The 27228-nt window shown below is 41.2% G+C and overlaps 1 protein-coding gene and 1 pseudogene across 2 annotated transcripts in view; both read right to left on the bottom strand.

The window, feature by feature from the left end:
- Positions 1–27228, bottom strand: part of Tshr (thyroid stimulating hormone receptor) — a 110448-nt gene that overhangs the window by 37083 nt on the left and 46137 nt on the right. For both annotated transcript variants that reach the window (XM_021179121.2, XM_021179122.2), the window contains exons 2-4: positions 9083–9154; positions 4679–4753; positions 659–733 (exon numbers count right to left, since the gene is read on the bottom strand). In XM_021179121.2, coding sequence (XP_021034780.1) covers positions 659–733; positions 4679–4753; positions 9083–9154 — 222 coding nt within the window. The remainder of the gene's footprint in view (positions 1–658; positions 734–4678; positions 4754–9082; positions 9155–27228) is intronic.
- Positions 18649–19446, bottom strand: LOC110306949 (serine/threonine-protein phosphatase PGAM5, mitochondrial pseudogene; annotated as a pseudogene).

Below are 27228 nucleotides of genomic sequence, written 5' to 3'. Positions count from 1 at the left end.
GCACAGCCATCTGAGGAATTTTTTCTGTAGTACCAACTGTGTGTTAGGATGGAACAGAACCAAAATGTCCTCTGCTCTGATGGAGTTGATGGCTCATAAGTCATCACTAAAGCCATGCGGAAGTGTGCCCCTTCTCCTTCGAGGCTTTGCTTTCTGAGATTTCTAATACTCTTTTGTCAACAATTAAAAATAAAAATAAAAAATATAAATATAAACAAACATAAATAAAGATAAACATAAATAATATAAATACAAATAAATATAAATAATGTAAAAATATATATTATTTACAAACAAAATTGACCAATTGGTTCTCAGGATTTTGTTTGTCCTTACTTAAAGACTACATATATATTTTACTGTTTTCTTCCTCATGTCTTTTGGAGAAGGTCTCTGGTCCCAGAACTATGTGCTGATGCTTGGAATAGGCTTTAAGCATCTGAGCCTTTTCATATGGTGCTTTGCCCAATGAGGAAGGATGAGAAGTCACAAGAAGTGACCTGATTGTGCCATACACGATTCAAAGGATGACAAAAGACAATATCATCTTAGGGATATTCTGGATAGACACCAGCAACACAAATCTAAAGTACACACACAGACACACACACACACACACACACACACACCCCATAATAAAGAAGGAGTCAGTACTTACAGAAACTTGAGCAAGGGGAGCTCTGTCAAGGCATCAGGGTCTATATAGGTTAAGCTTCTGGTGTTCCGGATTTCTCTGTAAGAGTTACAAGAGCTCATCAAAATGCATCCCTTCCTGTTTTCACTAAAGAGAAATCATGATTAACAAAAGTACACAAAAAGACTCTGGTGTATTTATGTGGTAGGACAGGGACTTCATGTCGCTAACTACAGATCCCCAGCTCCTCCCAGACATGGTTGCCTCTCTTGCAGACAGGGGCTGGCTCTCAGTCCATTTGAATTTATGGACTCCCTTCCTCTGATCTGAAATCTCAACATTTTGTTTGCTCTTTTTGTTCCTTTCTTCTCTTCCCCTCTTTCTTTTTAGATTTTGGTAGAAAGAAAAACCCTCCAGTGGTTTGGCAAGCAGCTGGGGCCAGAGGGCAGGCATGTGTATGTTAACAGGAGCCAGCAGTGTTGCTATGACAAACGAGCACTGGAATGAGAGGTTAGTGAATCCTGATAGATGACAGCATTGCAAAAAGGGCCAAGAGTCTGTTAATTACAATTGCAGGTACAAGGGACAGAGTAAGCCTAAATGGCTCACTTGGGTTTATTTCATGATGCCAGTAACTGAAGGCTTTAGTATATGTGTTGTGATATCACATGAGTTTATAACTTATATTATTAGGTTCATGTATTCACTAATCAAAATATGCAGTTAACATTAGTCACATGTAGTTTATTTGTGACAACAGTGAGCCATGGGCTGGCACTAGTTAAGTTAAAAGTATTTAGCATGCATAGATTGGCTAGAACACATTCACAGCACTTCCTATACTTATGTGCAAAGTCATTAAGCACCCACTGAGGTCTGTAGTCTTTCTGTAGATAGCCTCTGAGTCTTGGCCACATGCTACTAATTGGAAAGCTTAAAATCTGATCTTTGGAATTTTAAAGAGTCTTTATTCAAGGATAATTTGCATTCCACAAAATTCACACATTGTAGGCACATGGTTCATTAATTTTTAGTAAAACTACTGAATTGAACATCATAACAACCCAGTTTTAGAACACACATTATTGTCTTTAACAACAGTAGCATTTGGACATTTGTGGTTTATATCAACTTTCTCCTTTCAGTCAAACCTTCCTTCCCCTTCCCTTCCCCCTTTTTTCCCTTTCCCCTTTCCCCTTCCCCTTTTTCCCTTTCCCCTTTCCCCTTCCCTTTCCCTTTTCCCTTTACCCTTCCCTTTCCCTTTCCCTTTTCCCTTCCCTTTCCCCTTCTCTTTTCCCTTTCCCTCCCCTCTCTTCCCTTCCCCTTCCCCCTCTGCTCTCTCCTCCTCCCCTCCCCTCCTCTCTAAACAACACAAGGAACAAAGAAAGTGCTTGCTAAGGCCCTTTGTCAAACACACATCTCAAGTACTTCACTATGGGAGAGCAGCAGAGGAGAGGAGCCCCAAGGTGGGCATGAAATGGGAGTTGAAGGCTCAGAGCCTGTGTTACTCAACAGCTTCCTAGCCTTCGATTTCCTTCCTTGTTATCCTTTGTTCTCACCTGAGTTATTCAGTCCCATAGACCAACTCTCAACCCTTCCAGACTGCACTTAAATAGGCCTCTTGCAAGCAATAATCAAGTAGACTTTTAAAGATTGTTCAGTATGGAAATCTTTGTATTTTAATTAGAATTGCATCGGTTCTGTTATTATCATTTTACGTGTAATGCAATGATTATTTGGGATTGAATTTACTATTTGGTCAGGCAATTATTTCTTTTCATTTCCTGCCTTATTAAACCTTCTTTAGTTAATACTTTCATCCCTTTCAACTATTAGCTTGTTAGTTATTCATTCTTCTACAACTATTTGAATTACTTTCCCATGGATTATAACTCGATTCATGACTTATAAAAAAGTCTGATATTAAGTTTTAACATTGTGCTGGCTAGTTTTTGTTAACTTGACACAAATCTAGCCATATTTGGGAAGAAGGAATCTCAGTTGAGGAATTGTCTCTATCAGGCTTGCCTGTGGGCATCTCTGGGGGCTTCTTCTTAACTGGAGGTTAAGCTCAGGCCCTGTGAAGAGTGCCTTCTTCCCTAGGCAGGTGGGCGTGGGCTATGTAAGAAAGCCATGGCGAGTGAGCTAATAAGCAGCGTTCCCCTGTGGTTTCTGTTTTTGCCTCTAGGTTCCTGCCTGGGCCTTCCTCAGGGATGGACTGTGACCCATAAGCCAAATAAGTGCTATTCTCCCCTGAGTTGATTTTGGTTAGTTGTTATGATTAATTATTACAGCAACAGAGAAGCAACCAAGACAGCCACTGAGATAATCTGGAGACTCTAGAACCTTTTAATACTACATTATTCACAACCTCTCTATCCTCTCTTTGATATCATGTATTTTAATTCTATGTATAGAGGCATTCCTTGTTTTGCATTGTGCTTTTATGGATGCAGATCAGGTATTTTGATCTCGTTAAATAACCAGCTTTATGAAGTGTTTCAAATGCAGTTATCATAGAACGTTAGCTGAACAACGAGTGAAATGCAAGCTTTACTGCTACGTGTGTTGCATACATATCATTGGATAGATAACAGATGGGAATCATATAGTAGGTGATCAATTACATCACCATTTCAGTCACTGGTAACTGTCACAATTGTTTACTCACAAACAATAAAGAATACGATGTTGCTCATGAGCTTCTGAGTAATGGATTGGTATGACATGAGTTAACCGAAACAGTGAATTGATGGACAAAGATGAAGGTGCAGGGCTTAGTTGTCTTGGTGGTGTGTGGTTGTAATCCCAGCACAGAAAGCACATGTTCAAGGCCAGCCTGTAGTGCAGAGTAAATTCTTGACCAACTTGGATTACACAGTGAGACCCTATTTCAACCTCCCTTTCTACCTCAAAACAAGGCATGTCTTATGTCTGTAATCTCAACATTAAAGAGAATGAGGCAGGAGAATTGCTGTGAGCTAGTTTGAGGTATAGGATGAGACTTGGTCTCAGAATCCTAAACCAAACCAAACCAAACCAAACCAAACCAAACCAAACCAAACCAAACCAAACCAAACTAAACCAAACCAAACCAAACTAAATCAGAACAATCATCAAAAACCTCCCAACCTGCCCCAGTCTCCTCAAGAACATAAGAAATTCTTGCAGATTGTTTATTGCATCATAAGAAAGAGGGTTGAACACCAGCATCCAGGCCTAGAATTTGCCAAGACACTGGAAAGATGCTTTCCAATAACTCATACAACAAAGGCAAAAATGGGTGATTGCAGTTTGAACTTCTTAGTATGGCTTTATAAACCTAAAATAGACGGTAATTCTAAATATTTTGATGCTTAAAATCATGCATTCAATCAATATTAGATTTAGTATCTAGTCTTTCTTTATATGTTTAGAACAGTGAAAGAAAATGTAATATTTTGACAATGATTTTAAATGTCACAAAGCATTCAAACTTTTCTTATTGATAGTTGAATAGTGGTTTTTGTTTGTTTGTTTGCTTTATTTTGTTTTGTTTTTACCCAGATTCAGTCTGTATGTTTTTAAGATGCCAGGCTATTGTGCAGGACCTGGGTTGCCTGTACTTTAAATCCTACAGTTTTTGTTTTATATAGCCCAAATTTTTTTATATTCACCTTCACGTTTACCTCCTCTGCTGCCGTTCATTTTCTTCTGTACAGAATGTATGGCCAAATTGGGGTGGGGGCAATCTTTTTGTTTCCAAACATTCCTTTTAATAGTTCTTTTACTTTGAGTCTAACCCTGACAAATCCTTAAAAAATGTCTTTATGGGTCTGGTGTGATGGCTCAGCCTCTGAGGGCACTTGCTACCAAATCTGTTGACCCGAGTTCAGTCCCCAAGCCCACGGGGTGAAAAGAAAGAACAGACTTCCACACGTTGTCTTCTGACCTACACATACATATTGTGGCACATTCCACACCACAGAAAAATAATGTAATGTAAAAAATATTTTAAATGGAGGCTGTCATTTGGGTCTATTTTGTACTTTTTCTTATACTTACATGTGAGTCATTTTACTCAAATTGTAGAAAGAATGTGGTTCCAGCCGCTGCAGAGTCGCATCTATAGATAAATAGCTGAACATTATAAAAAATAAGATAAAGTAGAAAGTTAGCAATGAACTCCCAACGCTCCCTTTTATTTCACCATATTGGTTTATGATAATGCCATGATGTAATGTGCTTTAAGCATCTCCCCCTCCCAGCCCCCCACCCATTTCCCATCATTCCTCTCTGTTCACCTCAACAGCATTACTTCTCTTCTCAGGCAATCTGTGTTCATGTGACTTGACTTTATAGATCTATAAAGTCTAGAACTCACATGTGAGAGAATACTTATAGTATATGTCTGAGATTGCCTTAAGTCAGTCAGTACAATGATCTGCAGTTGCGTTAACATTACATTTTTTTATGGCTAAAATAAAATTCCATTGTGTCTATAAACCATATTTTCTTATCCATTCCTGTTGATGGACACCTAGATTGGCTTCATAATTTCAGTGGTGTGCAAAGTGCTACAGTTAGCATTGTTGTGTAAGTATCTGGGATAAAAGCATACTACTTCTTATGTACATGCATGTATATGTTCATGTGTATGCAGGTGAGTGTGTGTGTGTAGTATGTGTAGGCTAGAGGAAACCTTGACTGTCATAACTCAGATGCCATTCACATTGATTTTACAGACAAAGTCTATCATTAGCCTGGGATAACTAAGTAGACTAGGCTGCCTGGCCAGCTATCTCCAAATATCCATCTATTTCCATTTCCAGAGTTCTGGGATTTATATGTGTGCCACCACTCATGGCTTTAAAACAGACTACTTTTTGTATAGCTTCTTTATTGGAGCCTTTTCAAATAATAGGCCATACACAAACCACCTAACTATATAATTTTTTAGGATCCCAGTATGCCTAAAATTCCCCAATACTTTGTTTTATTCCTCTACAGCTTCCTGAAAAGGTTAAAATTCCCATAGTACAACTTCAAAGCACCATGAGTGTTCCTTTTATGGATAATCACAGTGCACCTTTCTAACAATTTGGTTTGCATTTGATTTACACCATGTCATTAGACCGTAAGTCGTCTGTTGTGGAGTGTTGTTTCTGCTTTGGACCATTGAATTATGCATGGCTTGTACAGTTCTTTGCATTAAGCCGACTCAGGAAATCCATGCTCAGTGAATACATAAATGAATAGATGAATAGATGTATTACTCAAAATAGCAAAACCAGAATGCATCAGAAAAGAACATTAGCATGAATAAGAAGCATTTTTAAAAGAGGGCAGAAGCATGGGAATAAGATGTAATTTCCAAAATGTTGAAGAGAAAAATCACATTTCTGTAGCAGGGCATTCCAGAGGGTGTTGGCTGTCGTGATGATGAAATATTCTGAAACTATCTGTTACATTCTGAGACACTGGGCCTGTTGCAGGACTTCACAGACAAAGTCACTTAAGACTGCTTAGCCTTCTGTGCACTCAGCCTGTTTGTTTTAGCTGCTTTTAAGAGGACAATGTAACAGCCAACCTCACTTGCCTTGGAATTCCCATGTAATTAGCTTTCACAACCTAAGCTAATGCTTAGCTGCAACCTTCAATTATGTAGTCTTCCCTGCCCCTGTCCCTTAACAACACATGCGTATCATTTGTGGAGAGCAGCAAATACAGAAGTTAAAAGCTGCTTTCTAAAATCTACCATAAAGGTTGAAAGCGTCTGTTTATGAGTATCGGTTGATAAGCAACGCTTGTTATCTGGGTCTGTTGGGATCTGTTGCAGCCACGGACATAATTTCTGTAAAACTCTGTTAGAGATTTTTGTAAAGTTTCCCTTTCCTTCTCATGTGATGCTTTCTGTGCTTTCAATAAAGACAGGGTGAAGTCTTTTGTGAGGAACAGACACACAATTGAGATACACACACACACACACACACACACACACAGAGGAGAGAAAGCAGGGGGTGGGCACAGGGACAGGGGAGCAGGAATAGGGAAAGGGGCAGGTGGGATGGGGGGAAGGGGACATGGAGACTGGCACAGGGACAAGACAGGGGACAGAGGGCAGGGTAGACAGGGGTGGGGCAGTGGGGGCCAGGAACAGGGAACAGGAGGGACAGGAGGGACAGAGGCAGGAACAGGGACAGAGAGAGATTCACCAGATAATGCAGACAGTGCTCAGGGAGACACAGGTCACCAATTAAGACTCATACAACAGACAGAGGACAGAAACCACAAGAGAACAAAGTAGACACTTCAAATTTGGGGTCTTCGTTACTGGGCTTCAAGGGGACATGCTTTTGTTTCTTTCTTTCATGCGACACAATGCATTATTGGTAACTCAGAGTTAATCACTAGTACATTTAAACCATGCAGACCCAGTTCTCTCATAAGACCCGAATTCTTGATTTTTGAATGAAACAGAAAAGTCAGGATTTGTCTTGAAATCATTAAGCAAAATATCACGCAAATAAAAGTTTTAAGTACTGAAAGGGGGAAGAAGAGAGATGCCTCTTTCCAGGAGCAGTTGTGAATCTGTATGTAAACGACCTTGTTTCGGATGGTTTTATCGGAGTCTTTCTTATAATGAGAACAATGCACACAGATTCAATGACCCTCCTCCTGAGAGGCACGGCTATGCCATCTGGGAAAATACGTGATTTATAAAGCCCTAACAGAGCCCTGAACATGGAATTGAACAACCTGGACAGACACATGTTCAAGACCCATCCTAGGATCACTGATTCACGGTTATGAGGGCCAGGTACTTATATTTTTCAAAAGCTTCCCTGGTGATTATATCTGAATGATATTCTTCATAAGAGGAGCCATAATTGTTAGACTCTGGGTATCCTTTTTGGCAGGAGTGTGTATGACTATTCTTGTGCCCCTGTGCTGTCTGTTTGGAAGTATTTATTTTATAAACAAACAGCCTTTGATTTCTCAGGTTTCCCAGCCATGTGTCCTTTGTGACTAAGCAACAATATGTAAATTGTTTTGACCCAAACACAATCTCAGAACACATTTTTATAGGATCAGCTTATTATTTGAGGACCTTACAGAATTTGTCATGGATGAAAGTGGAGCAAGAGTCATGCCAAAGGCTGACAACTTACTTCCCTATGTTCCTCTCACAGCCTTTGTCCCACGCTCCCTACTGAATCTCAGAGATGACGTTCATTCATTCTGCCCACCTCACTGAACAGAAGTTCTGGTTTCAGTAGCCTCCAGGCTTGTTATAACTTAAATTATGCCTCCACCAAGAATAACACATGTGCATCATTTGCTGAAAGTATCAAGTACAGAAGTAGAAAGCAACTTCCTAAAACCTACTATGAAAGTTAGAGGCATCCATTTATGCATATTGGCTGATAAACAATTATTTTTGTAGAACTGTTTGTTGTCTGGGTCTGCTGGGATTAGCTGGCGTTGGTTGGTGATTCGATCCTTGCCAAACTCTGGTAAGGATTTCTGTAAAGTATCCCATGTTCCTTGTGTGATGACTTCTAAGCTGTCCAATAAATGCAGAGCAAAGCAAAGCTCTTTGTGGGAGGAGAGATACATACGGCCACAGACAGATACACACAGCCACACAACAGAGCACACACACACACACAAACACACACAAGGGGGAGGGGAGCGACAGAGACAGACAGGCAGACAGACAAACAGACTCACAAGATAGCCTCTAAGCAGTCACAGATGCAGATTCAAACAACAGACAGACAGACAGACAGACAGACAGGCTGGAAGACAGGGAGCATGAACTAGAGAATTGGTGTCTGGACTTGCTCTTGGTGAAATGATTCTAAGGAGGACGCATTTTCATTTCTTTCCTTAATGGGACACCAATACCTCGTTGGTGACTCAGAGCCAATCACTAATCTATACAAACCCATGCACAGGCAGTGGCTGCTATAGAATAATGGGCAAATGCCTCTTTTCATCTGTCTGCATACTGCATTTTTATTTTTAAGGCTTAGAATTGTCTTTAACTCGTTTTTAAGTGAGAGGAATCTGAAATGGTTTGGCTTCGTTTGTGACAAAATGTCAGTGTTTGCACTGTATTACTGGTGAAAGTGAAACCCATCAATCTAGACTGGCTGGGTAAGGAAGAGATGCATACCTATGTGTGGATTCTCAGCACATCCTACAATATGCTAAAATACACATGCTTGACATGACCTCACAGATTTAAACTTGCATTAGATTCAAAGGGTCCTATAAGGGTCAGAAAATCAAGATGTAACTAATAAGGTACGTACTATAAAAATAAAATTTCCAAATACATAAAAATGCAGATGTCATCGACTTAGGCAAGGACACTACCGATTGCTTTTTCTTGACAGAACACATTGCTGTAGAAGTGCGTTTTAACTGCAAAGTTCTCTGAATGTTCAAACAATTACTTACATCCTGGATATATTGGGCAGACTCGAAAATGCAAGACTGGGTATGGTCTTCAGATGAGTCTCGATGAACTTCCTAAGGAAACGACAGCCTCACAGTTAGAGTTCCCATCATCGGCCTTTTAAGATTACTCACCTTAATCTCAAAGAATACCTTCTCAGCAGCATAGTGACCTTTCACAACACAAACAATCAATGACGCTGTCATGATTTCTCTTCCCGTGACATAAGAACTGGGCATGTGACTCAGATGTAGAAAACGAATCCTCGTACCTCATCTCTGGACTGGCAGTAGAATGACATACTTTGTCCAACGTGACACTTCACTTGCTCACTGAGAAGGCACAGGGTGTGTCCCTATAGTATGTTCATGAGAAGGCCAGGTCTATGGCAGTATGGTGGTAACTGATAGAATGCTTTCTCAGAACCATAAGCCATCTTTGTTGGACATGAAAATTGAAGGTATGGCATCCCCCAACTTTCCTGTCTGGGACTCCTCATAAATGAAAAAGCATCTTCAAGTATCCCAGTAGGATTCTTCATCTAGGCATTCCATTTTTTAACTTCCTCTCTTTGTATACTGATAACTTGACCATAATCCTGCATAGAAAAGTTATGCCCAGGGTTGCAACCTACTTTGCAAAAGACAATGATATGTCCAGTTAATTGTTTTCCTCTGTGTCTGGTTTTGCCCCTTGAATATTGGAAATCACACAACAGTTACTACCTTACCTACAAAGAATAGATTAATATAGATTACTAGGTTGTTTCTCTACAATCTTTATTTCTTCTTTTTTCTTCTCCTCTTCCTCTCCCTCCTCCTTCTCCTTTTTATTTAGGCTTTCATTGAACTGTTTCTTTTGGCAGTACTTGAAAAAAATATTGGTAACTTGCTTAGTCAAAACACCCACAGGCCAAGCTTGTAAAAGGATTAAAAAGTTTTGTTAAATGTAGAGGGTAGGTCAGTGAAAGAGGTAGATTTTTAACCCCTTCTCAACCTCTGAGTATTTGACCATGAAGTCCAATGTTGTCTTAAGACTAGGAGATTTATTGTTTGAGTGGCTACCTTAATTTAGCTGTGTGGTATTTTTATTTGTGTGTGCCTTACAACAATGTGATCTTTATTATTAAAGAAAAAAAGAAAAGAAAAAAAAATCAGATCCCATAAATTCATTTCACTTGGAGTTACATCCCCTTAACTGGGCTGATTAAAAGCTTATTGCTGCAGATCCAGGATTCTGGAGTTAAAAACGATAGGAGAACAACTCGTTCTATTAAAATCCCGGTGTAAAAATGAGGCCACGCTGAAAGAAAACAAGGGATAATACGTGCACCTGTTGGGTATTATGAAAAGAGATTGAGTTTCGTGACTCCAAAGGTGGTCTTACAGAGCTGTCCTGGGGCAAACATTTTGAGAGTATACTTTTTTTTTTTTTTATATAAGATTGCACATTGCTTGCAGGTAATAGGAACCTAAACTGCATCTTTCACTGACTATAAATTAGGGCACTTGGCATTATTCAAAGGAGAGAAACAGGTCAGGTTTGGAGGGGTACACTTATGATTCTGATACTCAGGAAGTTGGGGCAGGACAGTTGTGAGTTTCAGCCCAGCCCGGGGTACATAGAGATTTGTCTCAAAATAATAATAATAATAATAATAATAATAATAATAATAATAATAATTAATAATACAAAATAAGATTTTTTTTTTGGTTTTTTCGAGACAGGGTTTCTCTGTATAGCCCTGGCTGTCCTGGAACTCACTTTGTAGACCAGGCTGGCCTCGAACTCAGAAATCCACCTGCCACTGCCTCCCAAGTGCTGGGATTAAAGGTGTGCACCACCACGCCCGGCCCAAGATTTTTTTAAAAAGTAAATAATATGTATCAAATTAAATAGGAAGTTAGAATAAAATTGAAATGGTTTCTAGCAGATGAGGAGCAGAAATAGCATATACATAAAATTTAATATATTTTTCAATTAAAACTCAAATAGTGTTTATACACTTTCCTGGAGGGAGAGAGGGAGAGAGAATATTATATGTATGTGACTATGAGTTTATGTACACCATGTGTATGCAGGAGCCTGTAGAAGCCTGAACAATGTATTGGATCCTCTGGAACTAGAGTTACAGAGGGTTGTGAGCTGCCATGTGGGTGTTGGGCACTGGACCTGGGTCCTTTGCAAGAGCAGCCAGTGCTCTTAACTGCTGATCCATCTCTCCAGACCCATAATTCCTTTTCTTAAAGTCTTTCTTTTCTCAAACACAAAAGCTTATGTGCGTCTTGAATCTGAACAAGTTATTCTTTCTTTGTGTGTCTGTCTGTTCGCCTCTAATCTGTTTTTGTCTGTCTGTCTTTTTTACTCACACCCATCATGTATACACAGACTAATACAAGTTATAGACTTAAGAGCAGCTGTCTTAGTAACCATAAAGTATGTCCAATAAATTTTCTAGGAGAAGGAGGGGGTGCCCTATCTTAGCATATGATGAAAATAAATAACCTACTTGTTGGGTAAATTTAATGTGGTGATGATCAGAACACAGACTGATTTTGCTAACAAGCGAAGCATCAGAATGAGAAATGATCACAGACATTGGAATTCAATCACAATCTAACTTACAAGTTTTTTGCTGTGTACATTTATAGTCTCGTGTAGACGAAATACAAAAGTCCTTCTGCAGCTCACGGTTGGATTCATTTACTTTTACTCTTAGTGTAAATAATGGTCTTGGTTACTCTAAAATCCACCCCCTGTTTGCATACCCTCTGCTCTCTTGTCTAATTTGAAAACTGCTTGGTCTGTTGAACTCCAATAAATACATTGCGAGGAGTGCTTCCTAATGAGCAGGCAGGCATCTGTATCTCTTGAAACAACGAAGATACAATGTCTACATCCAGATCTCATATTATGATTTTTCTCTTAATGAGATAGGCCCGGAGACAAAGCTGTGCCCTGTTCTAAGTGACTGTCCTGTACTAAGTTGTCCCATACTTTGAGACAGTTGCTTTGGGCTGTGCCTTGCTCTGGCCCCACTTTGCAAATGCAGAGGTAAGGTGACTGTGCATCCGGATTGGGCCAAAACCAAAACCAAACCAAACCAAACCAAAAAACCCCACAGAAAACAAAACAATAACAACAACAACACTAGTCGCCTCCAGAATGAGTCATGAGGCATAGGCTGCTAACTTATTTACACAAGCCAAACAAACAAACAAACAAACAAACCAAAAAACACCCCTTTTACACTGGCAACACATATCAGAAAAGCCAGGTCCATGAACTTACTGAACACACCAGATATAATCTCTCACTTATGACTATAAAATAAGTTGCCCTAAGACTGAGTCAGAGGGGACACTAACTTGTCAACTAGTTCCTTGTGAGCCTTATCCAGGACAGTGGCCACAATAATGGATTGCTGCCTCCATCTCCTGGTTCCAGCTTGAGGGCAGTTTGTTCTGCCCTCACATAACGTCTTATTCCAGTCCAAGGGTTGAAAATAACCAGAGTCATCGATGTCTTCACAAAACAAATTACCCTCATAAAGTAGGGTAGTTATCAACCACAGTGACGCTCACTCCAGAGCAGGACTAACCACCTTCTGGGAACCTGACTGAGTCCCTCTAAGGCTAAGGAGTTCTTCATCCCATCCTGAAGAACCAGTGTCTTCATGAGGCTCATGTTAGTGTCTCAAAGATGGGGTTGGGGTTTGCTGAACCCCTTTATAGGTTCCCTTTTCCAATGTAGCCACATCAACTAAATCTTTTTTCTCTATTACTATTCTCGAGTACTTGCTGTGCTGGGGAGAGTTGGCTGAGCCTACCTTATTGGAACTCCCAGAGGCAAGGCGCTTGATGCACTGACCCAGTAACACTTGGAGTTTGAACTTTGGTCACAGCCCCTTGGTCCCAAATATTTGAAGTGACCAGAACTACAAATATGTTGTACCTCGAGGCTCAAAATATATATCAAGAACTTTTAAATCTCTTGTCTTACATTCAGTTTATCTTCCTTGCCTTCTTGGGAGCACTAATTCAGGGCCGTCTAAACCCATGAGTCCTGAGTTAAAAATTCCTAATGGCCACAAAAGCCTTTTTACCTTTGTGTTTCTGAGTTTAAACTGATAGGTGGTGGTGGGATGGAAATGGGGGGGGGGCAAAGTTTGTACTTCTCAAATATTTGCATCTTGTACATAAAATGCAGACACAGAAATAAATGGAAAATGACATGGATTGATCTGTAAATTTTGCAGAATAGGCTACAGTTTAAAATGGTCCTTTTGATTTTGTGCCAGCTTTAGGGGAAGGAAACCTGGCTTTGCTAGTAGAGGTAGCTGACTTGTCTCTATGTTCCAAATAGGAAAGGTCTGTGCAGTTAGATTAATCTTGCACCTAGGCTTGCTTCACGGAGATGTCCTTATCATATAGTAAAAGCAGTATTTTAATGTCTTATTTCTTATGGAAGATAGGCGTTTAGAAGTAAGTTTGGGGACACACACACACACGAGATTACCTTCCCAATTGAAGTGTCTCCATGAGGCAAAACTACCTTTTTTGATCAAGAGGGTATAACTGCCACAAAAGAGCAAGCACACAGGGTTGCTTTGGATTTTATTTCTAATGAAGGTGGTGACTGTGTCTTTTCCGCATTTGGCTGGAACCTGACCTCACATTCTTTTGAGATTGGTCAGTTTTAAAAGAATTAGTGCAAAGAAAATGAAGGGGAAAGGGGCTAATCGCTTTAATCCTAGAACAGAGCAGAGCCTGTGTAAACAAAGGTCTTTGCAGGGGTGAGGAGGTGAAGGGGGGAGCGTGAAACATCTGCATAAAAGTCTTATACATTGGGGGAGAGAAAAACAAAAGGATTTGAATTCCTTGTTATGATGGTTTGAATGATAAGGGGCCCCATGTGCCACGTGTTTGAATGATTGGTTCCCAGGTTGGTGTCATTGTTTCTGATGGATCAGGAAGTGTGGCCATACTGGAGGAGGTGTGTCACAGGGGACAGACTTTGAGGCTCTCTCTCTCTCTCTCTCTCTCTCTCTCTCTCTCTCTCTCTCTTTCTCTCGCTCTGCCTAGTGGTTGGGTCTCACGGTGTAAGTTCTCAGCCACTGCTCCACCTCCATGTCCGCATGCCTGTTGCCAAGCTCCTGGCCACGGATTCTAACCCTCTGAAACTTTAAGCCCCAGATAAAGTTTTCTTTTATAGATGACTTTGGACATGGTACCTTATCACAGCAGTGGAATAGTAACGGAGACATTTGTGCCTTGTGTTTTAAATACAAGTTTTGTAGTATTTGATAGAAAAGAACTCATACTTAATGTTTGCTACACAGAGAAGCCATGAAGTTGTGTTCTTTTTGAAGGGGCAGAAGTTCTCATCTATAAAATAAATTGGCAGGAGAAAGTCTAACAAGGGGAAAGCATACAGATTCACTAACCTGCAAATATTAGGAAGCCATAGATGAAGGGTTGGAGGGATAAGGTCAGATGTTATGGGAAGGTGAGGGAAGGTGTCTCCTCACATAGGTAACGTTTCAAGTTAGCAGCTTACAGAGTAGCTGGTAGTAGGTAATGATCTGTATTTGGACCAGATGTGATCTCCAATCTTGTGAGATGCTGGGCAGTTGAGGGGCCTCAAGAGCAAGTCTTTGCTTGAATCTACTGTTGTTCCACTAATGTACGTAGAGGCAAATTTCTTTTACAAGTGAACAGCCCTCTCTCTCTCTCTCTCTCTCTCTCTCTCTCTGTGTGTGTGTGTGTGTGTGTGTGTGTGTGTAGATAAGCACAGGGCCTTTCACTGGTCTGGAATTGGCCAGTAGGCTAGGTTAGATAGCCAGTGAGTCTTAGGGACCCACTTTTCTCTACCTCCCCAGAGCTGACTAACAAGTACCTCCTCCACCCCCCCCCCCCCCCCAGACAGGGTTTCTCTGTGTAGCCGTGGCTGTCCTGGAACTCACTAGTTGTTAACATGTAGAAGAATGCGAATCGATCCATTCCTATCTCCTTGTACTAAGGTCAAGTCTAAGTGGATCAAGGAACTTCACATAAAACCAGAGACACTGAAACTTATAGAGGAGAAAGTGGGGAAAAGCCTTGAAGATATGGGCACAGGGGAAAAATTCTTGAATAGAACAGCAATGGCTTGTGCTGTAAGATCGAGAATTGACAAGTGGGACCTCATGAAACTGCAAAGATTCTGCAAGGCAAAAGACACCATCAATAAGACAAAAAGACCACCAACAGATTGGGAAAGGATCTTTACCTATCCTAAATCAGGTAAGGGACTAATATCCAATATATATAAAGAACTCAAGAAGGTGGACTCCAGAAAGTCAAATAACCCCATTAAAAAATGGGGCTCAGAACTGAACAAAGAATTCTCACCTGAGGAATACCGAATGGCAGAGAAGCACCTGAAAAAATGTTCAACATCCTTAATCATCAGGGAAATGCAAATCAAAACAACCCTGAGATTCCACCTCACACCAGTCAGAATGGCTAAGATCAAAAATTCAGGTGACAGCAGTTGCTGGCGAGGATGTGGAGAAAGAGGAACACTCCTCCATTGTTGGTGGGATTGCAAGCTTGTACAACCACTCTGGAAATCAGTCTGGCGGTTCCTCAGAAAATTGGACATAGTACTACCGGAGGATCCAGCAATACCTCTCCTGGGCATATATCCAGAAGATGTCCCGACCAAGGTTAATTTACAAAAGAAAGCATTTAATTTGGGGCTTGTTTATAGTTTCCAAGAGTGAATTCATTATGATGAGGAGCATGGCAGCCAGCAGGCAGGAAGGCATGGTGCTGGAGCAGTAGCTGAGAGCTTACATCTGATCCACAAGAAGGGGGGGGGGCAGGGGGAGAGAGAGAGAGAGAGAGAGAGAGAGAGAGAGAGAGAGAGAGAGAACTTGGGCTTCTGAAACCTCAATGTTCACCCCCACATACCTCCTCCAATATGCTGTACCGCCTAACCCTTCCTAAATAATTCATTAACTGGAAACCAAACACTCAAATATATGAGCCTATGTAGGCAATTCTCATTTCAAAGCATCCCACTCTGTCTCTGGGGATATACCCAATTCTAAGATATTATTTTATGATAACCCAGGTATAGTCTAACAAGAAGGAAATCCCTTTTGTCCTAACCCACAAACATGTCCATATTTCTAATCCAATTTATGGAGGTTTAAGTGATCTTGCTGCCATGCAGGACTGCACTTCAATTACTAATTCTCCCAGACAAGTGCACTCTTTAATCTCTATCTCTGTTTCTTTGGCCTCATGCTCCTTGGGTCTGGTCCTTCATAAACTAGGAATGGGGTCTTCTAGAATACTTACCAACAAAATATTTTTTTAAGTAAAATACTTTTATTACATACTTATTTCCAAAAAGGGCAGAGAGATACATCAAATATTCCAGTTCATTGCATTGATTACAGAAGATGCTGACAACCACTTCACAGAAACTTACTTGGGTGTTTTTTTTTTTTTGGGGGGGGGGCGGGTATGGTAGTATATACCTGCAATCCCAACATTTACAAGACTGAGAAGAGTCTCAAGTTTGAAGCTGTGAGACCCTGACTTAGAGCGTTTCTCCCTGGAAGGTAAAGCCCCTGGACGTTCCCCAAGCTTGTTTCCCCTGATCTCTAAAAATAGAGTCAGAAATAAGCTCTTTGTTCTCTATAGCCAGCAAAAAGCCTTTTTGTTTCTTACCAGAGATGCGATAATTGTAATTTTACCAAGGACATCTGGGCAGAGAAGAACTCTCCTCCCAACTCTTCCCAACTCCTCCCAATTCTTCAGTTAGCTGTTAAAAGCCCCCTACTGTTACCGCTCGGGGTCAAACTCCCCTGCCCTGCACAGTGTGAGGAGTTCGTCCTCAGCTAGCTGATAATAAAACCTCTTGCAGTTTGCATCAGGTGTGGTTTTCTCTTGGGTCATTGGGGTGCTGGTCAGCTCATCCCGGGACTTGAGCAGAGGCCCAGCTTCCGGGGTCTTACAAAGTCAGCCTGGGTGACAGTTAAGATTCTGTCTCAAAAAGCAAAAACAAAAACCACATACACAAAAGCCAGTTTTTTTTCTTAAGTTACCAGAATACCTGGAATGAAGACGTCATTTCTAAATAGCCTACAAGTCCGAGGTTAACAGTAGCCAGTAGCAGACTAAGATGGTAGGCACTGTCAGGGATATTTTTCTGGGTCTTTCAACATAACTCAGGCTGGCTAGAAACGTAGGATCCTGCTTCTGCCCACCCCCCCACCCCCAATGCTATAATTCCAAACATATGCCATCCCCATCTCCTCTGGTCAGTCAGTGGGGGCTGTATCTTTGCCTCCAGGAAGCCAGCTCCGTTGTCCTTCATTCAGATGCTATAGATGCAGGATCACTCTCTCTCTCTCTCTTTTTAAATAATTTACAGATGATATGTAATTTATTGAAAAATACTTTTTTTTTAATTAGGTATTTTCTTCACTTACATTTCCAATGCTATCCCCAAAGTCCCCCATACCCTCCCCCCCACTCCCCTACCCACCCACTTCCATTTCTTGGCCCTGGCGTTCCCCTGTACTGAGGCATATAAAGTCTGCAAGTCCAATGGGCCTCTCTTTCCAGTGATGGCCGACTAGGCCATCTTTTGATTCATATGCAGCTAGAGACATGAGCTCAGGGGAACTAGTTAGTTCATATTGTTTTTCCACCTATAGGGTTGCAGACCCCTTTAGCTCCTTGGGTACTTTCTCTAGCTCCTCCATTGGGAGCCCTGTGATTCATCCAATAGCTGACTGTGAGCATCCACTTCTGTGTTTGCTATGCCCCAGCATAGCCTCACAAGAGACAGCTATGAAACTCAAGAAGAATGAAGACCAAAGTGTGGACACTTTGCCCCTTCTTAGAATTGGGAACAAAACACCTATGGAAGGAGTTACAGAGACAAAGTTTGGAGCTGAGATGAAAGGATAGATCATCTAGGGACTGCCATACCCGGGGATCCATCCCATAATCAGCCTCCAAACGCTGACACCATTGAATACACTAGCAAGATTTTGCTGAAAGGAACCAGATATAGACACAGGATCTCTTAACTGAGTTGAGAAGTTGGTTTTTAAAGCACAAACCCACATGAGGATAATCTTTGATAAATATAAGCAATCAAAGTTCCTAGATTGCAGTGTATGAAATAATCACCAGTAAACAACCACCATACTACCTGACAGGTCTCTGCCAGAGGTTATGATTGCTCAGTTCATCTACTGTAATCATATACTACAGTACAGCAGGCTAGTACAATGCCCATGACAGGCCTGCTTTCTGCCTAGGAAGGCTCCTGTCACACCTCACAGGGCTGTGCTGGTGGTAACTGTAAAGCAGAAAGCTTTCAAAGGACATTTAACTCCTAAGTTGCCTTCTTTAGCCTGAGTCAGAAATAAGCACCCCAATGTGACATTTGAGATATCTTCTTCTGGAGACAGCATGAAGCCACAGCACAGCTGTGGAAGATGAGGGAAGGCTGTAGCCAGGCCACCAGCAGAGGACAGGGTGCAGTCAGACAGGCAGCCTCAGGACCGAGTAATCTTGTCTGGGGGCATGAACCCTGTGTCCCCAAGGGTACTGAGTGCAACAAGACCATTGGGTCGAATCACCAGGAGGGTGATAATGCCATCGTTGAGGGACAAGCGGAGCCAAGCTCCTGCTTGGCATCAGCTCGGTGGAGGTAGTTCTTGAAGGCAGTCTCAATCCAGGCTCCATCTTCGTAATACACAGCCTCTGGCTTGCAGTGAGAGACAGGTGGATCCGGTTCAATGGGGGCATCTTCCCGTAGCAAACAAGTCTGTGCTGACTCTCGAGACACCTGGCAGGTGCTGACTGATGTCTGTGGTCTCTACTGCATGGGTCATAGAGGAATGGACAATTTTATTAAATAATTTTATTAAAATTTTTAATCCCAGGCTTGCAAGTCGGAGCCCCGTGAGTTCAGTCTGTTCCCGACCTAATGGGGTCAGGGTGCGGTCCTTCTCCGGCGAGCTATCCACATGGTACTGTGAATGCTGGCTGAGGCATATGTGCCTTGTAGCCTTTGCCTTATAGTGGTCCAGCCTGCATCCCAGTTCATCTTCTCCAGATTCCATGTTCCTTTTCTTCAGGTTAATGAGTGACAGTGGTTCTCTCCTGTCCCAGTTGGAGTCCCAGACACTGTTCCGGGGTCACGCTCTTGTCCAGGCCAGTGGCTCAGTGGTGCGCCAGTCTGCATCCCCGCTACCTCGCGGCATCCCTACTGACACCACCGAGAAGAGGACAGCAGCCCAGCCACCTGCCAGACCACAGGCCACCAGCTGAAGCCCCTGCCAGAAAGCCATGCCCCGACTAAATATTTATAAGGATTATAAAATTTTAAGAAGAAAATGTATATTATAATTAGTAAGACATATTTGTAACTATAGAGTTATCGTTGTGCCACTTCTTTGAACAAGAGTACAGACCTATGAGGTATAAACCTTCTCCAAGGAAGAAGTCACACTGACACCTAACTAGAAGCTCTTCTCCTACTGACTCCAATTCATGATACTGTATAGGATTCTGTATACTATTGGAAGAGAAAGCTAGTCATCAGTATTACAAATTCTGCAACCCATAACAGTGACCTGCCTGCAAGATAGTCTGCTGCAATAGCAGCACAGTGTTATGAGAGTAACCAACTGCCTTCAAAATGGATTTAAGGTCTACTCCACGAGATAGAATCCATACCTGAGACCATTAAAGTGGCTAAGAACCTGAGACCGAATAGGTCATGGGCCTAGGGGAAAACTTAATATTATAATTCATAGCAATATACTGCCAGTACCCATTGAACTGTGCCTTGCTCAACCCACATCAGAGAATCTTCTCCTAGTGGTAGTGGGGAATTAACAGAGATCTACAGCTGAACTATGTGCGGAAAGGGAGAGACTTGGTCCTCAACGGGATGCCTTCATCAAACTCTCCCCTCAAGGTGCAGGGTATGTGAAAGAGGAGGCAGAAAGATTGTGAAGGATAGAGGTGATGGAGAGCTCCAAGGAAACAGTATCTTCCAGACAACAGGACTGATTCACATATTAACTTACAGAGCCTGTGGCACTAACCAAGAAGCTGTTTGCAGCTGATACCCACTGACAAAAGGAAAAATCAACTTTCTCAATGGCAAGACTCTTAGTGTATCAACCACACTTTGGGCCATTCCCTATACTTAGAAGTAGTTGGCCAAAACAAAACAAGCATAATGGATTTTCTGTGGGCTTTTTTGTTTCATTTTGCTTTGTTCTCTCTCTCTCTCTCTCTCTCTCTCTCTCTGTGTTTTGAAGAGAAAGAGAAAAAGAACATAATGTTGGGTGGGTAGGATCTTGGAGGAATTGGGGGAGGGGAAACATGATCAAATATATTGCATTAAAAAATTCCACGAAAGAATAAATCTTTTTCAAGGAATTGATTTCGGGTAAGATCTGAAGGCGTCTGTTGATTGACAGGGTCTGAAGGATCCAGAAGTGGTGAAGGGAGCAGGGTCATGAGTTAGAGGCCAAGACTTTCTAAGTTGAAATCAACTGAGGGACTGTAATGCTCTTTCCCCTCCTCAGGTAGATATTCTGAGATGGCAAAGTAGACATGAAAGTGAGTTAAACTTTACCAAACCTTGAGTGATTATAATGCATGGGAATCTTCTCTCAAACAATATCCATCTGGGCACACAGGCACGTGCCCGTAATCTCAGACTCAGACAGCAGAGGCAAGAGGACTGAAAGTTCAAGGTCAGTCTCACCTACATGGGGTAGCCTGAACTAAATTACAACTTCCTCTCTCAAAAGAAAACCATTGGCTGAAGATGTAGTTTAATGGCACTTGTGAGCACATGTCTGGCCCTCACAAGGTCCTGGATTGAGTCTTCATAACAACAGCAATGTTTATAAATACAGCTGACAATCTGCTCTCTTTTAGACAAATGGCAGTGTTGGCTTTGGCATAGCCTCTGCCCGATCCCCCACCCTCCTGGTTTTCATGTGCCTTATGGCAGTTTGAAAGCTTGTCACCTCTTGTTAAAATTTGAAGGCATTACATGCTAATTATACCCAGGGAGGAAAGGGCTTGGCTTTAGGACCTTTCAAACCATCAGCACAGAGAGCTAGACACTCAAGAGAAACCATGAATGTCATTTATACGTGTTACACAGAGGCAAGCAGTTGAGGAAGAGGGTAAGAGGGGGGTGGGGGGAGGTTGTTGTTGTTGCTGGTTGTTGCCACTATTTTTATTTGGGAAAAGAAAAATAATTTTATTTAAAAGTGGTAAAGAACAGGGGTGGAGAGATGGCTAAGCAGTTATGAGCACTGGCTGCCCTTCCAGCGGTTCTGACTTCAATTCCCATCACCCACATGGTGGTGGCTCACAATCACCTATAAAGGGATCTGATGCCCTCTTCTGTCTACAGGTGTCCATGTAGCAGAGCACTCATGCATTAGATAAAAGAATAAACTTAAAAAAGATTTCAAGAGGCTATAAAAAGATGTTAATGGCAAAGGAGAGTGTTCTCATTCTTGATCTGCATTTCAAGAGTTAACATGTCTGCATAAATTAATTGCATTTCTGTGCTTGCCACTTAATTGTTGAGCGTTGATCTCAAACCACATGTTCATCTTACCCACATTTCCGATTGCTCTTCGGTCATGCATGCCAATTCAAGTTTCTGTTTTCTTTCTGGCAGAAGAACTTCCTTTAGTGTGGTTTGACTCTCCCTCCGCTCCCTTCCTTCTTCTGTTTCTCTTTTTCTTTTTAAACACAAATCTGCTGGCAGTGACTTTGCTCAGTTTTTGCTCATTTGAAAGAATCTCTTTTCAGCTTCAATATGGAGAGATATTTTCATTGTGCACACAACAGTCTAGAAAGGCAGTCTTAATTTCTTTTAATGCTTTAAACTCTACATTTTAGTTCATGTGGGCTTTGACAGTGTATATGTTCTTACTCTCCATAGACAGTGGGAATCTATAGTGATTCCTGGCTACTCTTCCTGACATTACTTTATACTGACTTACAGCAAATCAGTCAAATATACTCTATTATAGTTTTCTTCATATTTATTCTTTCCATATTTTATAAAAATTTTAAATTTGTGAATTTAGAACTTCCAGATTTTGAAAATTTTGAATTGTGATTACTCTAAGCTTTTCTTTTTTAAAAAATTCTGTTTCATTCTACTCTTCTTAAGCTCTAGTTATGTGGAGCCAGCACAGCATTTAATCCCAGCACTAGGGAGGCAGAAGCAGGCAGATTTCTGAGTTCGAGGCCAGCGTGATTTACAGAGTTCCAGGACAACCAGAGCAGTTACCCAGAGAAACCCCATCTTCAAAACAAAACAAAACAAAACAAAACCAAACAAAACAAAGCAAAATAAAACCAATCAACTAACCAAACAAAAAGAGCTGGTCATTTTTAAGTAAGTAGATCTTTGAAAATTCCAATGTGTTGTGATCATTTCTGCCCTCCAGTTCCCTAGCTCCTCCTAGATTCATCCTTATCTCTCTAGCATACCACATAAATCCCCAACTTGATGTGCTTTAGAAAAAAAAAAAAAACTCAGAGAGTCCACCTTGTGCAGCCCACATACTCAAGTATGCAGGGCCTTCCACTGGAGCCGGGTTTACCGACCAGTAGTCAAACCCACAGACAAAAGCAGACTCTCCCTCCTCAGACACTATCAATGACCCATAGTTCCTTAGTTGAAGCAGGGAACTCAGGAGCCCCTCGTTCCCCTTTGAGCTAGAATGTACACTGACACATTAAAACATCTTTTAATTACATACACGCATGTGCATATCACAACAGGCATATGGAAGTCACAGGACAGCCTGCCACAGTTGCTTCTCTATCTCCTCGTGTGGAACCCAGGGCTGACCTCACCTAGTGAGGATGTAGCAAGTGCTTTGAGCTGCCGCTGGGTTGGCCCCTGTTATACGGTTTTTCAAACTTTCCCCTTTTTATATTTAGTTTCAGATGGCTATCAGTTACTAACTTTCTATCTTTTGATTCATTTTTTTTTCTGTAACGTTTAATTCTCTTAATCTTATCCATGTTTTTATTTTATATATTACCAACCTCAACTAGTTCACTTGAGTCTTCTTTGGACTTTCCTCTCTCTCTCTCTCTCTCATTCTTTATTTTATTATGGTTTACAAGACTTAACATAGCTGACTTGAAGCCGTGGCTTATGAAGTCATCGGCCTGTTGAGATCTAGTGGCATTTTCTCTTACTTATGGATCAGACTTCTCTCTCTGTTTTTGTTCTTCACTCCTCTACGTAGAGAAGTAAGACAGTGTGGTAAGTGCCATTGGGAGGGGCTCTCTGTGTTAGATGGACACAAATCCATCTCTCTGTGAAGTAGGATCGGCCTTACTTCTGGCTGGCTACAGAATGCTGTAGAAGTGGAGTTCTGGGATCTTGACTTTTGCTAAGAAGCCTTGCTGCTTCTCTGAGAATCCGTGGGGAATTTCTTCTGGGAGTTTGGTTCTGCTCTGCTAGTGTAACTACCTAGAGACTGCTGTGCAGAGAAGCCCCAGAGGAGCTGCCAAGTGCCACCAGAGACTGACATTCAGATGAGTGTCACCAAGGCTGCATATGTGTAAATGAAGCCATCTCTGGGTCTCCAGCCAAGGCTACTTGTCACATGAATGGCTCTAAGAGATTTCTGTTTATACTGTGAGAACAATCCGGATCTCTTTCATAGTACATATGTAAATACAATGAAGTAGTTCTTATTTTAAAATCTCTTCATTTGGGGCAAATTCTTATGATGTGATAGATAACAAAAATGTCCTTATCCAACATTGTTTACATAGACAGTTTGCATTCATGAGATTACTCATTGGACTTTAAGCTTTCTGAACCATTCAAAAAATGTGGAGTTCATTGAATTTGTGTTCTCATTGTAGTTCTGTGGATAGCAGAGTAGAGATTGTGTTTATATGTTTGCTTTTAGAATGTCTACCTGGAAGAAAGGAAAAGACTGTAATTATTAGTTTTCATTCATTAGATTAAAAAGTATTTAGAATATATTCAGTCTCCAGATATAATGGGTATAGTTTTCCTGACGTTTCTTGTAGATCTTTCCTGTGTGTTTAACATTTGAAAGCATCCCCCCGAATTAGCCAACTGAGTATTGTTTAGTTGCCTGCAATTTGCAGTCCTCCTATCCTTTGAAACAATTCTTAAATTCTTCCGTGCTACTGCAAACATGAGCAAAACAAACACTGCTTATTCTTGATAGAGAAGCCAAACAGAGGAGGAGGGGGTAGGAAGGGAGGTAGGGAGAGAGAATTGAGATATCCAGACAAGGGAATGTGAATAGAGGATGGCACACCACTTAGAGAAATAGTATATTGTCATCAAAGTTTCTCTGAAAGACAGACAAACAAACAAATAAACAAACAAACCCAGATGTATATACATAGTTCCTTCCCAGGCACAACCATAGGCTCACAAACTGGGTGATGGGTCGATGCCTGTACAGGTTAGCTTTCCATCACCATCACCCCAGGAGTAAAACTATAGACAGGTCTGCAAAATGGAGACTTACATGCCGACTCCTGGGTCTCTGAATTCTGCAGAAGGAAACCTGAAAATTTTCCTGATTGTTTTACTGATCCATGCAAGTCCACAGCGCTTCCTGCTTCTCCAAACACTGCAGCTTTCACAGATGGGTCCTCCGGAAGAGGATTCACATTGGAATGTCAGAACCTTAGTGGGTTTTTTGTTTTATTTTTGTTTTTTTGTTTTTGTTTTTGTTTTTTTTTTTGGTGGTGGTGGTGTTGTTTTGAATCAGGAGTTTGTATCCAACCCTCTTTGCTGCCCTCCAAGTTGCAGTAAACTTGCCCCCCTCATGGTAGGTACTAAGTTTCTGTCAGCAAGAGCTGCTACTCAGGATAACATCAGCTTTCTGCCTGACTTCTGCTGATCCATTTAATTCCTAGCACATCCATCTTCTACTTCAGGCCGAAATAAAAACGTATTCGGAGGCAGTTCTAGCGAGTTATTTTCATACATCCGAGCCTTGGAAATTCCAGACAGTGCTGGGAAGTCTCAATAAACTACATAGCAGACAACTGGCAAGGATATAGAGTCCCTGAGTGTATTTTTTTGTAAGAAAAGCCAAGTTATTATTTCATTTTCTTTTCTTTAGAAAAAATGTCAAATATCTTGATCAACTCACAAGTGATCAGGTACTCCAATTTAAGAACAGTTTCCTGATTTAAGAATGGCTCATATTCATTTCTACCAATATTAAAAACCAAATGCAGGGTTTTGCATGTACTAGACAAGTGTTCTATATACACACCCCCTAGAGATAGTTTATTTCCATAAATCATACATAAAGGAACTTAGAATAATATAAAGTTTTTCCTCCTCAGCCTATTTTGAAACCCAAAACCAATTTAAACATATTTTTTATTTTTCTCCCCATCGTAATAAGTAATAGTTAATTCCCATCAGAAGCTTTAATGACCTAGATTCTAAGATAATAATGTTAAATGCATTTTCTTATTTAATTGTTCCCATGATAATATGAAGTAGGAACCATGAAAATCTATATTTTTTAGACTAAGATACTGAAAACTACAAAGGTTAAAAAGCTGCCCCCGGCCTGGGCAGCATGGGAAAACTGACCCCAAGGGTAGAAGAGTGGGTGGGTGGTTCCTTCCCTCGATGGCTGCTATACCCAGGAGAGGGGGGCCTGCATCTCTCCTGGGTGGCACAGGGCTGCTCTGGTGGCATAGGTGCAGGAGACGTGGCCCTGCCTCCTGTCCACGGAGTGGTGCCATGGCATAGGGAGATCTCCCACCCTTCACTTCCACATCTACACTGCCCTACTGCCCCCTAACATATACACCCACATAGACACAAACCTGCACACAGCACACACATATACATAAAAAACAAAACAAAACAAACAATTAAGCAAAACACAGTAAGAAGTAATGTAGTAATCTTTATTTCAAACTACCCACAACAGTAACAGAATAGAGAAATGTCTGCAGTTCCTACTGATAACAACATGGCTAAATGTTCTTTGTGTAACAGATTTGCTGTTCACATTTGTAATCAAAAGACGCCTAAATTTCAGTCAGATGCCCACAAAAGAAGCGATGCAAATTTGTCTCCATCCCCAAATCCATGACTTATTATTAAAATTTTAATAACAATTTACAAGGACCACGTTTGATATAGCAAAGAGAAAGGGTATATGGCAGTCATCTTCCAGTGGGGTCTCAGGCCGACAGAGAGGAATTCCTCAAATGAGAGAACAACTGACCATGTTTAGTTCTGAGAGCAGAACCTTCATGGTGACATATGTGCTGGGTATAGGAGCTCCCATTCTCAGCTCTCTACACCGTTGTTCTTCAGTCGTATTTTCTATGTTCCCCCTGCATCCCAGGCTTTTGCATACACCTCACTAGAGAATATATCATCTATCTTATTTTCCTCCAATAGGACCACTTCACAGGTAAGTGGCACACCTGCAGAGCCCTCACTGCACATCTGTTCACAACCCTTTCTCCTTCCTACATGTCCACGAAGAGACTTTGTGTCAACTTTTGGTTGGATTAAATCTAGTTGCTGTGTACACCAATAGCAGCTGGCACTTCCTTTTCCAGCACAAGCAGTACAGTATGTTAATGAGCTTGGTTTTAGCATTGGTGACTAGCATGCCTAAAACACCCACATTTTATCACGTCTCCAATCTTGCTTCTATTTTGGCACAGCTGGAGTAATCCTTTTTATATAATGTCTCACACCATTGATTCTTTAGCATGGGTAAACTTATTGTGGTCTAACATATAAAAACACATGTCTGCTCTGAGGTTCTGAAAATGTGGTCATCATTTAGTAGTTTGTTTAAAGATGGCCATGTGATGTTTCTTTCAATTGCCCTGTCCCTCAAATCATCTTTTATGTGTTTCCCAGTGTCTCTAGCATCTTGACATTTCTCTTCACAAGTACAATCTACTTGCATTTCTAAATTAATATGAAAACCAAATATATTATCAGCTATACTTAATATCTGAACTGGTTAGAGTTGAAAAATTTGTGTGAGATTTCATATGTGTGTGTGTGTGTGTGTGTA

The sequence above is a fragment of the Mus caroli genome, unplaced genomic scaffold (assembly GCF_978045245.1).
Source record: "Mus caroli unplaced genomic scaffold, Mus_caroli_1 scaffold_14, whole genome shotgun sequence".
Lineage (NCBI taxonomy): Eukaryota > Metazoa > Chordata > Mammalia > Rodentia > Muridae > Mus > Mus caroli.
The sequence above is the reverse complement of the archived record's forward strand: the minus strand, read 5'-3'. Positions and strand labels throughout refer to the sequence as shown.